At 35.9% G+C, this 11,653-nt stretch overlaps 1 protein-coding gene across 1 annotated transcript in view; it reads right to left on the bottom strand.

Moving 5' to 3' along the window:
- Nucleotides 1-1,815: 1,815 nt before the first annotated feature.
- The window catches only part of LOC118740542 (protein borderless), a gene marked incomplete in the record, with an annotated part of 60,933 nt that continues 51,095 nt past the window's right edge, over nt 1,816-11,653 (bottom strand). The window contains 3 exon segments of the mRNA XM_036472119.1: nt 1,816-2,697; nt 2,775-2,981; nt 5,574-5,802. Of these exon segments, the coding sequence (XP_036328012.1) occupies nt 2,192-2,697; nt 2,775-2,981; nt 5,574-5,802 (942 nt within the window).

An 11,653-nucleotide genomic window follows, 5' to 3' on the forward strand; every position in this document is an offset into this window, starting at 1 on the left:
GGGGGGGGGGGGGGGGGGGGGGGGGGGGGGGGGGGGGGGGGGGTGCGACTTTTCGTAAAGTGTGGCTGTTCCCTTTCGAATGGGGGGAGTGCCACGCCCCCTCTCCCTCCGCCCCCTACCACAAAAACGACCGGCAAATAACTAAAATCTTTCACGTCCGATATGTCACATCCGTTATCACAATTTAATTCAAAATAAAAACCACTTCCTTTGCTGCTGATTAAAAATGAATTGGTTTTAATAATCCGTAATTTGAATTTATTTTAAGAGTGCACGATTTTCCATTGCTGTTGTGGGATCGGTTTTTTGAGATCATTTTTAATTACATATATCACCCAAAGCCAAATTGAATATAAATTGGAGACGTCGGACAGGGTCGAAGTAGAAAATTGAGCTGTCTTCAGTTTCTCACAATGGTGCCCTGCAGGAAATGGGACTAGTTTGTAGCTAACTACTAACTAACTAGCATTGAACTAGTGGTAACTATTTACATATTAACTATTTCCTTTGGCCGTAACTAACTACATTTGAAGGGCGATGGCCGCAAAATAGTGAGAACTGGTTTCCTCTGCATTAGATCTCAACGAACTTGTAGCTAACTACTTTTGGACATAAAATATCAATAATAAAAAAAAATATTTTTTTTCGGTTTTTTTACTTCTTTTATTTATTTATTTACTTTATTTTATTACATTTCATATTTGTTTACATATTCTGCTGTCGGTGGTCCCATATTCGAACACCGTCAGACATAACTTCAAAATGATAATATGAAATTCGATCTTCCTTTTATTTGTTCTGAATACGAAAAAGAATCTGCAAGTAATTTTTGTGAGGATATTTAAATAGAAACTTGTAAAGAAAACAAACTCCCGACAACGTCTGCACGACTCTTGCACGTCTTTACAACTAACTTAAAGTTAGTTTTGTCATATCTAATTAAAAGTTAGTTATTTATCGAACTCCCGCAAAAAAGCTAACTAGAAGTTGGTTATTTTAATCAATTGATAATTTTTTTCTGCAGGGTATATACGGGATCCGTCGATATGACTAAAAGACTATTTTAAAACCTAAAATCACGAAAAATTAAAAGCCTGTTCACGCCGAAGACTTATTTGACCGAAATAAAACATGTTGAAAAGATAACACCGTTTTAGAAACTCACTCGCATCTTAACACCGATTCAACCAAATTATACCGATTTTTTTTTCATTTTAAAGGTCGTTGAACAGCTTATGATCTTGAGTATCTTAGGTTTATAAAAACAAAATCTAAATTTAAGCATTAAAAGGGAGAATTTTATATTTTTTCTCCTTTTTTCTCAGATTTTCTTGAATTTCTCAAGAATCTTTGGTAGTAGAGAAAAAGAATTGTCCCATCGTGTTCAGCGACCCCGAAAACATATTCTTAGCCCAATAGCGCGTCAAAATCGCTTAAATTAACCTTGATCTTCATTTATGTCTTTATCTTTAAATACGCATCTTTATTTTTGCTTTTATTTTTATTTTTACCTATGCCTTTATCCTTTTCTTCATCTATGTACGTACTCACCTTTACTTTAATTTTTGTATTAAACATTTCAGTAGCACGTTTTTGTTAAATTAATACCATTTGCATACATTTCAGAAGCACTTGTTTCCTTCCCAACCATTTCCGTGTGTAGTTTCCGTTGCATCATGTCCGTGTGCAGTTGCCGTTGAATTCGCCAATTTACTTCCAACCGAACAACCGCCGCCAAAGAAGTTTCACTTCAAAAAAACCTAGTTTTATTGACCACTCTGAAAATTCTTTTGGAACGCATATTTTATTTAAACGAAATTTTACCACCATTAGTTTAACATTTAAATTTACAGTTAGAATATACGATTGTTTTAATTTTAGTATTAATAACTTACAAACAAGCTCATAATTAGATGTTATTCTCTAATCTCGCACTTACATTAATATAAATTTTCATTTCAGTTAGATATTCCGATATAACTTAATTAATACATATCCGTTTTTAATCAAATAAAAACATATTTGAAACTCAATTTCGGCTCGATTCATCTCAATGGAATGCCTTTGTTTATGACGGGGGGGGGGGGGGGAAATGCGTCCGGTGGCTGTGGCTTTGGCTTCTGCTTCTTCTTCTTCTTTAATGGCTTTCGCTCTCTGTCTGCTTATGGAATTGCCAAGTAATCTCATATACTCAGGTATTATTCATTTTCTCGTTATCCTTGGTATCGTCGCCGTTACCGCCACTGACTAACAGATGCCGCAAGCAGCTACGCTTCACATACAAGAAAGCGACCAGCGCGCACAGCAGGAAGGCAATACCAACCGTGCTGCCAATGAGCAAAGCGCGCGTCTTGCGATGCGATGGCACTTCGATGGTCAGCACATCGCTGGCCACTTGCTCGCCATTGATTGATGTAGCTATCACTTGTATTTTGAAAATGGCATCCTCTTTGAGATGACGTAGCTGATAGAAATTGTCGAATGTTTCGATGGTGCCGATGAGAAAATGTTCCGGTTCCTTCCACCAGCGTACGGTGTATAGACGTACAGATTCGGAGCCGCGTTTTGGATGCTGCCAATGTAGAAGCCAGCCTTGTACATTATTGGTGGCAGACAAATTCCATGGCGGGCTAATGCTGCTTGCCAATGGATTGGACTGATGCAGGATGTTAGCTTCGTTCGATTCTACGCTCGAATCTGAGGTGATTGAATATGAAAAAGAGAGTTAAATTGTTTTACTAACATCTTTGCTGAATAGATTTTCGAAAACTTACGTTGCGTTGAAAATCGTAGAGTTTTGCTGAACATGCCATCACCGTATTTGTCCTGACTGAGCACCATTAATTCATATTCATGCCCTGGCTGCAAATTTTGTATTGTTGCTTCCATAACGTTCTTCTGAAGAATACGTAATGTACGCCATTCGGGCGATTCGGTGAAACGGTACCACACGGTGTATTCTAGATTGGGACGCAGGTATCCTGGTTAATATTGGAAAAAATATTAATACATATCTATTAGTAAAAAATAATTTAAAATTCATTTACGAGAAGTCTTCTGTCTTTCCTTCTAAGAAGAAGTGGTTGCTTTGCCGTGGAAAATGACGCCTAAAATTTATTAGATCCTCTCTTCTTGTCGATGATATTGTCAGCCAAATTAGACGAACAAGAAAATAACAACAAAAGCAAATAATAGAGAAAGAGGATGTGAAGATAACTATGAAGATATCTCCATTCTGACTACCCTAATCGGACTTAATGTAAACCTGAATAAAAGGAAATAAATAAAATGACTAGAAAGCGGATATGCTGAAAACATTGGAAAACCCAGCAAGTGGAGCAATGAATCCTCGCTCATCTCCGAGCAGAAAAGTAGTTAGCGCAATAGGTACATTCAAGCATGGTAGTACCAAACTCGCACGAGGCCGGAGAGTGACAAGCTTAACCGACGAACTTGCTTATAACAATGCCCCTAGTATGGCAACAGACTATATGCAATTCCCAGCAGGCAATGAGAAGCACCCGAGCCCTCTGCCGAAAGAAGAAGAGGTAAACAACCTGAACATGGTAGGAATATTGAAGAACCCGAGCTCAGTAAGAACTGTAGAAGCGGGAATAGCACATTAATTATAAATAAAATAGAACTAGGCAATTTCAAAATAAAAACGTTAATTTGTTTCCAGTCCATTAATTATGAAAAATATTTAAAACTAAAATGTTTTGCATTAGAATTTACTAAGCTACCTAGCTATAATGAAAAAAATTTCATATGTTTGCATCATTTGTCGAAAAAATTGTGTTCAGATAAATAAGTTACTTCAATCTTCAGAAAAGGCATTGAAGTATATGTATACAAACAATACTGCAATTCTAACCACCTAACTACATGGACGGGACACTGGTGATACGGTGGTCTCCTTTGACCGAAAAAAGCTTTGGTAAGAATAACTTACAAAAACCAATTCTTATGGGTTATTAAATAATAATTTGAAACTTTCTTATTTAAAATTACAGGATTTGACCAGCGTCAAGAAAAATGAGCAGGCCCAGCTTGGAAGTAAGGCAGGAACATGTGTATGTATGTATATAGTATATGTAAAACATCTGTATTTTATTTATTTAATTTTGCAACTTATTTATAAGTATAAATCAATATATTTTTGACAATGTATGTATGAAATGACTTGTGATTTAATAAAAATAAAATTTGAATATCATATTTGAAAATCGCATATTTTTAAAATGAAGAAAAAACACTTAAGGATTTAATTTCAGTGTGCGCATATTCAATTACCAAACGATCAGTTTTAAAAACGATTTGAAAATATGCGTATCAAAAACAAATGCATGATTTTAGAAATTGAATTGAAATTTTTCTCAAAATTTAAATAAATATTGTAGGTGCAAAACCTAGGTCAAAACGTTTTTAAAAGTACATACAAATTTGGAAACGAAAAAAGTTTGTAAAGCTCATACAGCTCATCGTTCCATCATCTGCGGTACTTGCCATCGCCAACGCTCAAAGGTTCGTAGATCTTTATTTCGAAAACTTGAAGAGCTCCCTCGCGTGATCAGATACTTCATTGTTGTTAGAATGGTCGTATGGCGTGTAAAGTTTAGAAGTTCATCCTGGTAGTACTACTGCATTCACTCGCGAGATAAAGTCTAGATACTATTCGGCTTCTAAATTAATATCCGCGACGACAAATTCTTCGCCAGCACTTTTCTCAGGCAATGGCCCTCTGACTGTTCCTTCATGATATGGAAAAAATATTTCAGAAGTCCCTATGGGCGTTCATGGTGGCATCTTTCACATTTTAAAGGTTTCCCTGTAGGCTTACTGCTTTCCTTCCAAAAGGAGGCAATTTAATTCGTTCAAAAGTGTGGTTAAATTTTTCCTTCGGGGAGTATACACATGTTGGCAGAAGATGAATAATACTGCATTACAGGCAGTAGTACTGCGACTAATAGCTTCTCCATTTTTTTTCGATGAACCTAACTCACTGAGAGAAGCAAGGTGTGCAAATTATGGCTCCATAGTCCAGTCGGCGTCTGCTTTTTTTTTGTAGACAACTGAGTCGCTATCCCGTAAAGCGATTCTCAGATCTAATAAAAACTCTATGCAATGCATTTGGCTTTAAAAATTTTTGTTTTGTTACTTCAGCACTAGTCGTTTAATAATAGTATTGAACTACCAAATAACTTTTAAATAATCCCCCGGAGCTTTGATAAACAATTGTTTAAATGCTAGTAGACATCAACACTCTAAAGATCAACTAAATCAGCAAAACGAAAATAAATATGCGTTTCACTAAATCTCAATAGAACATCACAAAACCGTCTACATACATAAGTCATCAACAACAAAACTCTTAGGGCAATCAACCAGAAAAATTCCGTTGACTGGAAATTCATTCAACCGACACCAGTAGCAGAAGCAGCATCAACACCACATAAAGTTACCTATTACAGCATTGAGCAATGTACTCACTAATCCACAGAGTTCACTAAACAAGGTGAATGCACCGATTTAGATGAAGTGAACAACAACAGTGTGCTTGCGTTTGTACTCACCAGGTTGCCAGCGTACCGTTATAGCGGTTTCCGTGCTATTCGCCGTTAAATTGTAGGGTGGGCGCGGTGCAATATTCTCGATCATCAATTCCGTTTCGGCCGTTATGGTCGCTGCTTCATTAGTGGCCGAACATTCGTACATACCCCGATCTGTTTCGACCAAATTCGTTATGACTAAATTGCCAGCATTGACGGTGTGGCGTTCGACGGGTAGTAGGCTGCCATCCTTCTATGCGTGGGGAAGGGTGAGAGAGTGAGTGAAAAGTCAAAAAAGAAAACATAGACATTTTGTTGATATTAGTTTAATCTAAACAAAGGTAAAACTAATTCGTATGCATTGAAGTGTATTGTGAGAACTAGTTTGTACTAAAGTGAAGCAGTGAGTAGCGGTAAAGGCGCATAGAGAATGTAACACAAAAGTGTCGATTGTGTATTTTTGTGTGACTATGTAGCAAATAAGTTTATAATAGTTAATGATTTTGGCGCCAGCTGTGATTGACATTCAAAGGCTCGTGGAGCTCGTGCTTGGCGTTTAGATGTTTTCAAAGAACAAATTTTCGTATAATGACCTTTTGTATGCCAGTTGAGCGGCGTTGTGTGTGCTGGGCATAAGTGAGTAGCTCCGTGTGGGAATATGTATTAAACAGTTCAATGAGCGAAGTAGTCAATGGGTTTATTGAGCAAAACGTTGCATATAAAATATACTAAATATTTGTCACTAGTATTACAGAATTTATGAAAGTTCGAAATAAACTAAATACACTCCCAGTCATTTAAAGAGCACACTCGTTTGATCCTCAGTATGCACAGTTTTCTTTTTGTTTGTTTAATATTCATAATATTTTTTTTTTTTAAATTTAGCATATCAAGATTATTTTGGCTACAAAATACCGCTGATTTTATAAGGAAGAAAATTCGCATTCCCTTTCTTGGTATGTAGATCATTAAAATTAAATGGTAAGAGAATGTTAAGTTCTGAATATTCGTCTGTGTTGCTATGCCGCAGTCAGCTGTGTGGGTATCGCTTCTCTATTGCAACGGATATAATTGTCACTCCGCTCGAATGAGGGTACTCGAACACGGTGGGTCGAAACTAGAGATGGGCAAAACACGTGATTTTCTACGTGACACGCGAGCGTGAGAGCGGTTTTGCGAAAAAATTCACTTAACTTCCGCGATCGTGAGTGACTGAAATTTGCGCTGGCGTGAGCGTGCGTGAGTTCGATTTTCAGTCAATCACGTAATTTTCACATATCTATGTATGTATGTACATTAGGGTGGTCCAAAGGGATAAAGTCGGGATTTTAATGCTCTCACGCCCTAGGATTGTTCTACGTCGGAACAAAATAAACTCCGATTTATTTATTTTGAAGTCAAAAAATATTTAGAGGTCGCTCAAAGCGCTTAAAGTTTTCTATTTATTTTATATGGACAAAATAAAAAACACTTTTCGTAGAAATGATATGAAATTCTTGGAAATCAATATTTTTCGATCAGAAATCTCTGGTTCTAGTCAGGAGACTACCTATAATAATGCCCAATTGTGTATATGTGGCCTTAAGCGCCATAGTAGCCTAACTGCCATTTCAAAAAAAGTTAGGGTACAGCCTAAAATGCATTACTAGAATCGAAACGGTAATAGCCCGAGGCACGTCCTTTTAGTTTTCTTTACGCATAATATGTAGCATCACATACATATGTGCAATGAAATTTTTAGAAAAAGACCGCATTTATTTTTTATAGATCCTTACTTCTCATATTACTCAAATTTTTTTTGTAGATAGGCTCCTCTGGCCCTCATCGTCTCATATGTATATCTGAAATTTTTAAAAACTAAAATTAATAGTGCGTTCATCCCATGCAAGACGTTTGGCCAAGCTTTTGGCAGTTTGAAAAAAAAAAGGTAAACGACCTTCCTGCTTAATCAAGCGCCGCCTCATCGCCTGGGCATAATTGAGCAGTGGAATTCCATATCCTAATAAAGTGGTTTAAGAACAACAAGGTTCGCGGGACCGACGATATACCGGCTGAGCTAGATCATAGGTAGACAAATCGGTAAGGGATCTCTCTACCAACCGCGTCGGAGTACTTCTCAATAAGCGTACTTTGGTTGCCGGGTCAGAGTGAAATCGCGGTAAACTGCGTGGCTGATGACCTGGCAAGGAAACTCATCATTGAAATGTTATTACCAAATGTGGTGGGGCTTCTGACAGGCGTTTGTGCGATTGGTATTCATGCGGTAAGACTAGGAATCTCAATAGATCCGTAAGGTGGAATCATCTTAAAACTTTCTATTAGAATGTTCACGAGGCTAGGGTGGAAAAATGTTGGCTCGCACTTCTTAACTAATCCTGAGTTCTCAGGCATCGAAATCAGCCGCATTAAAAATTTTGTAGGTATCACAAAGTACATTCTCTTAACTATCCGAGTGTGTTCCTTGCCTGGGCAACCACTATAACCTAAGTACCTCTAAGCACTCCAAGTCTAAAGAAAACTTTTAATTTTTAAGACCAGTTCACCTGTGCTGATAATAGCAAGTTTTCCCATACATACTTAAGTTTTTTTTGGTAAGAGCAAGACAATTATTACATGGCTCATCATAGATTAATAGAATCCCTCTAAGCGAGTCCGGACTGGCACTGTCGAACAGATGTAAAAGTGCTTAATCAAGACTCAGTTGACCTTTGAAACCATGACTTGGATTGCGAAACAATCTAAAAAAATGGCCTCACGGTAATTCCATTTAAATCCCGTGCCATAATTTGTTTCCAAAGGCGAGATTTCCATACCATTTGAATTACTTTCTAGTTCCATTCTTAATATTTTCCTAAAATTTTGTAGACCTACTCATAACATTTCTGGGGAGTTTAATAAGCGCGAGCTGAGAGTAAAGAGTTTTCGTATGCTTAGATAATATGTGTTTTCGCCCAAATCCGTCTTTAGTTGTACCTGGCAGAGTGTATTTTTGTTGTCTTTTTATTGATCTCTGTCACCCCCTTTGCTCTAATGTTACTTCACTGTTTATTTTTTGCACTGGAATTTGTTTAATAGTCGTTTAGCCCTCTAGTTTAACCCTCCTCTTTTAAAATTAAGAAAACGATTTCCCTCTTGTTTCTTTACTAAATTCGTTTAATCTTGCATCCAGAACCCACCTTTCACCCGATTAACTTACCGCACAACACCATTAATCGTTCTATATTGTCTGTAAACCATTTTCGTGTCTGTTGGTCAATTGCCAGTTCAACGATTGAGCTCTATGCTGTAACCTTCTACAACACTGTTATCATTAAATTTTAACCAACCAATCAATCACGTTTCAAAACTGCCACTATCGAGCACTCCTCTTGGTACACATACGATGCCCCCGTTGCTGCTGCAATAGCGCAACATGGTCTCGTCAACAATGAATTTTAGCCAATACCGTTGTGCTGCATTTTACGCACTTTGAGCCACTTTCCAATTTATTTCCGTCACTCCATATACCGCTGCTTTGGCTGCTATGACATGCGCTCCTATCTTTGTACATTCTTGCATTTGTACTCACGGTTGCCAGTTCATCAAACATTTTTGTACCAAAATATACAAGTAAAAAGGCCCAAAATAAAATAAAATTTACAATTTTTTGCCGTCCAATAAAAATATATACAGTTACTCAAACAAGTGACCACGTGTTGATTTTTTTGAAGTGAAACTTCTTTAGCTGCGGTTGGTTGGTTAGGAGTAAATTAGCAAATTCAACGGAAATGGTTGGGGCTGAAACAAGTGCTTCTTGAGTGTATCCACATGGTATTAATTTAACAAAAATTTGCTAATAAAAGGTTAAAGAATAACACTTAGAAAAAGATAATAGATAAAGAAAAGGATAAAGGATAAAGGCAAAGGCAGGTAAAAATAAAAACAGAAACAAAGATGCGTAAAGATAAAGGCAAAAATGAAGACCAAGGTAAATTTAAACACTTCATTTATATAAGGGCAAAGGTGAAGGAAAATATGTAGATGAAGAAAATGATAATCACGAAAGTTAAAACAGAGATAAATATAAAGAAAAAGATTGGGATTGGAATACCGATAAAAGTAAAAATGAAGACAGAGGAAGAAAGATTAAAATACAGGTAATTATAGAGAAAAGGATATAGATAGAGAAACAGAGACTCAATCTGGGAACTATTTTGGGATTTTAGAGATTTTCGGGATTATCGGGACTTATCGATATAATAATCGATATTTTTATCGGTTTTGTTATCGATATTTTTATCGATTTTGTTATCGAAATTTTTATCGATTTTGCTATCGATATTTTTTGGTACTTATCGATATAATAATCAATATTTTCATCGATTTCGTTACCGGTATTTTTATCGATTTTGTTATGGATTTAATAATCGACATTTTAAACGATTTTGTGATCGATATTTTTTATCGATATTGTTATTGATTTTTTTAACCGATATTTTTATCGATTTGTTATCGATTTTGTTATCCATATTGTTATCGACTAACTATCGATTTTGATGTCGATTATATATTTTTTTGATATTTTTTGTCGATTTCGTTACCGATATTTTTGTCGATTTTAATCGATATTTTTCGATGTTTTTATCGATTTTCTAATCGATTTTGCTACCAATATTATTATCGATTTTGCTATCGAAATTTTTGTCGAATTTGTTATCGATTTTGTTATCGATATGTTTTTCGGTGTATATTGGTTATGAGACAATATAGATATGTAACGTAAGTTTCACTTCTCCAGTGTGGAACAGGCGCACTTAATTTTTTTTTTATATTCGTATCTAATTTTTTCCGTAAAATTTTTTTTTTGATATTTTTCTATAAAAAAACCGTCCATGCTTTAAAGAAAACCATATAAACAGTTTCAAACTTTATACAAAATGGAGGAAAATTCGAAAAATTTTCATCAAAATTTCAGTTTCTAATCTGAATCTTTAGAACATTTTTTAAAGCCCATAAAGTTTTAGTCTAATAAGGTGCAAGTTTCAACCGCCTAAATAATCGCGTTGATTTTTGAATTTTTTATTTTTTTTGGTGACGGATTTTTATGCATTTTTCCATACAAGCATGAATTTCTTATGAAATAAAATGCGGGAGGCCGTAAGCAACAAAATTTCAAAAAATCAACGCCAGCTTTTGTAAATTGCACTTGTTATATAAAAAAAAAACACCGCAAAAGCAGCCTCCAAACAAAAATTGTCAAAAATCAACGCTATTTTTTATGCAGTTGAAGGTTGCACTTCATTGGACTAAAATAGTATGGGCTATAAAACTGCATACCCAAAAATGTTCTAAAGATTCAGATCAAAAAGTTTAAATTTTGATAAAAATTTTTAAAATTTTCCTAAATTTTTTACAATGTTCGAAACTGTGAGTGCTGTTTATTCAAACGAACTTTGCTTCAAAAAGGCCCAAAGGCCCAAACGGAGAAAAAAGGCCGATATTTGGTACAATTGCACCAAAGTGGCAACCGTGTTTGTATACATATGTATGTTTTCAAACATAAGTAAGTACAAGTATGTGACTTGGAGCATTTGCACGGAGAGCAGCATTGCGCTTGTGGTTGTAGCACTTGCAATTACTGACCAGCAGCTGGTTGGCATGCTGATGCCGCTGGTTGGCATACTGATGCCGCATCAACGCATACGCACCTAACTACCAACGCAGTTTGGTACATTTTCCGCTGCCATACGCACCCACTTCACTTTACTCACTGCTAGCTATTGTTCAATCCCTGCCAGACTGGGTTGTTGTTAGACTTACATGTGTACATAGGTACATATACATTAGGGTGGCTCTTAAAAAATATCAAATTATGTATGTATTATGTATTGGACGTTCCTGCATTTTGTTTTAATGTTAATTTTTAAGGGTTGCCATCTGATAAATTTTACATATACTGGAAACCTATTCAAAATTCAAAATTTTGTCGAATTTACCAATAAAAATACAAAATATTTTTCAAACATTAAAATGTTTTCGTGGTCTTATTTATTTTGCACGTATGACGAAAAGTAAAGCGATGCCCTACGGAGTTGATATTTTGTAAGGGCCACCCCAATGTGCAT

Source organism: Rhagoletis pomonella, unplaced genomic scaffold (genome assembly GCF_013731165.1).
Source record: "Rhagoletis pomonella isolate Grant_MI unplaced genomic scaffold, Rhpom_1.0 Rhpom_scaffold_00006, whole genome shotgun sequence".
NCBI lineage: Eukaryota > Metazoa > Arthropoda > Insecta > Diptera > Tephritidae > Rhagoletis > Rhagoletis pomonella.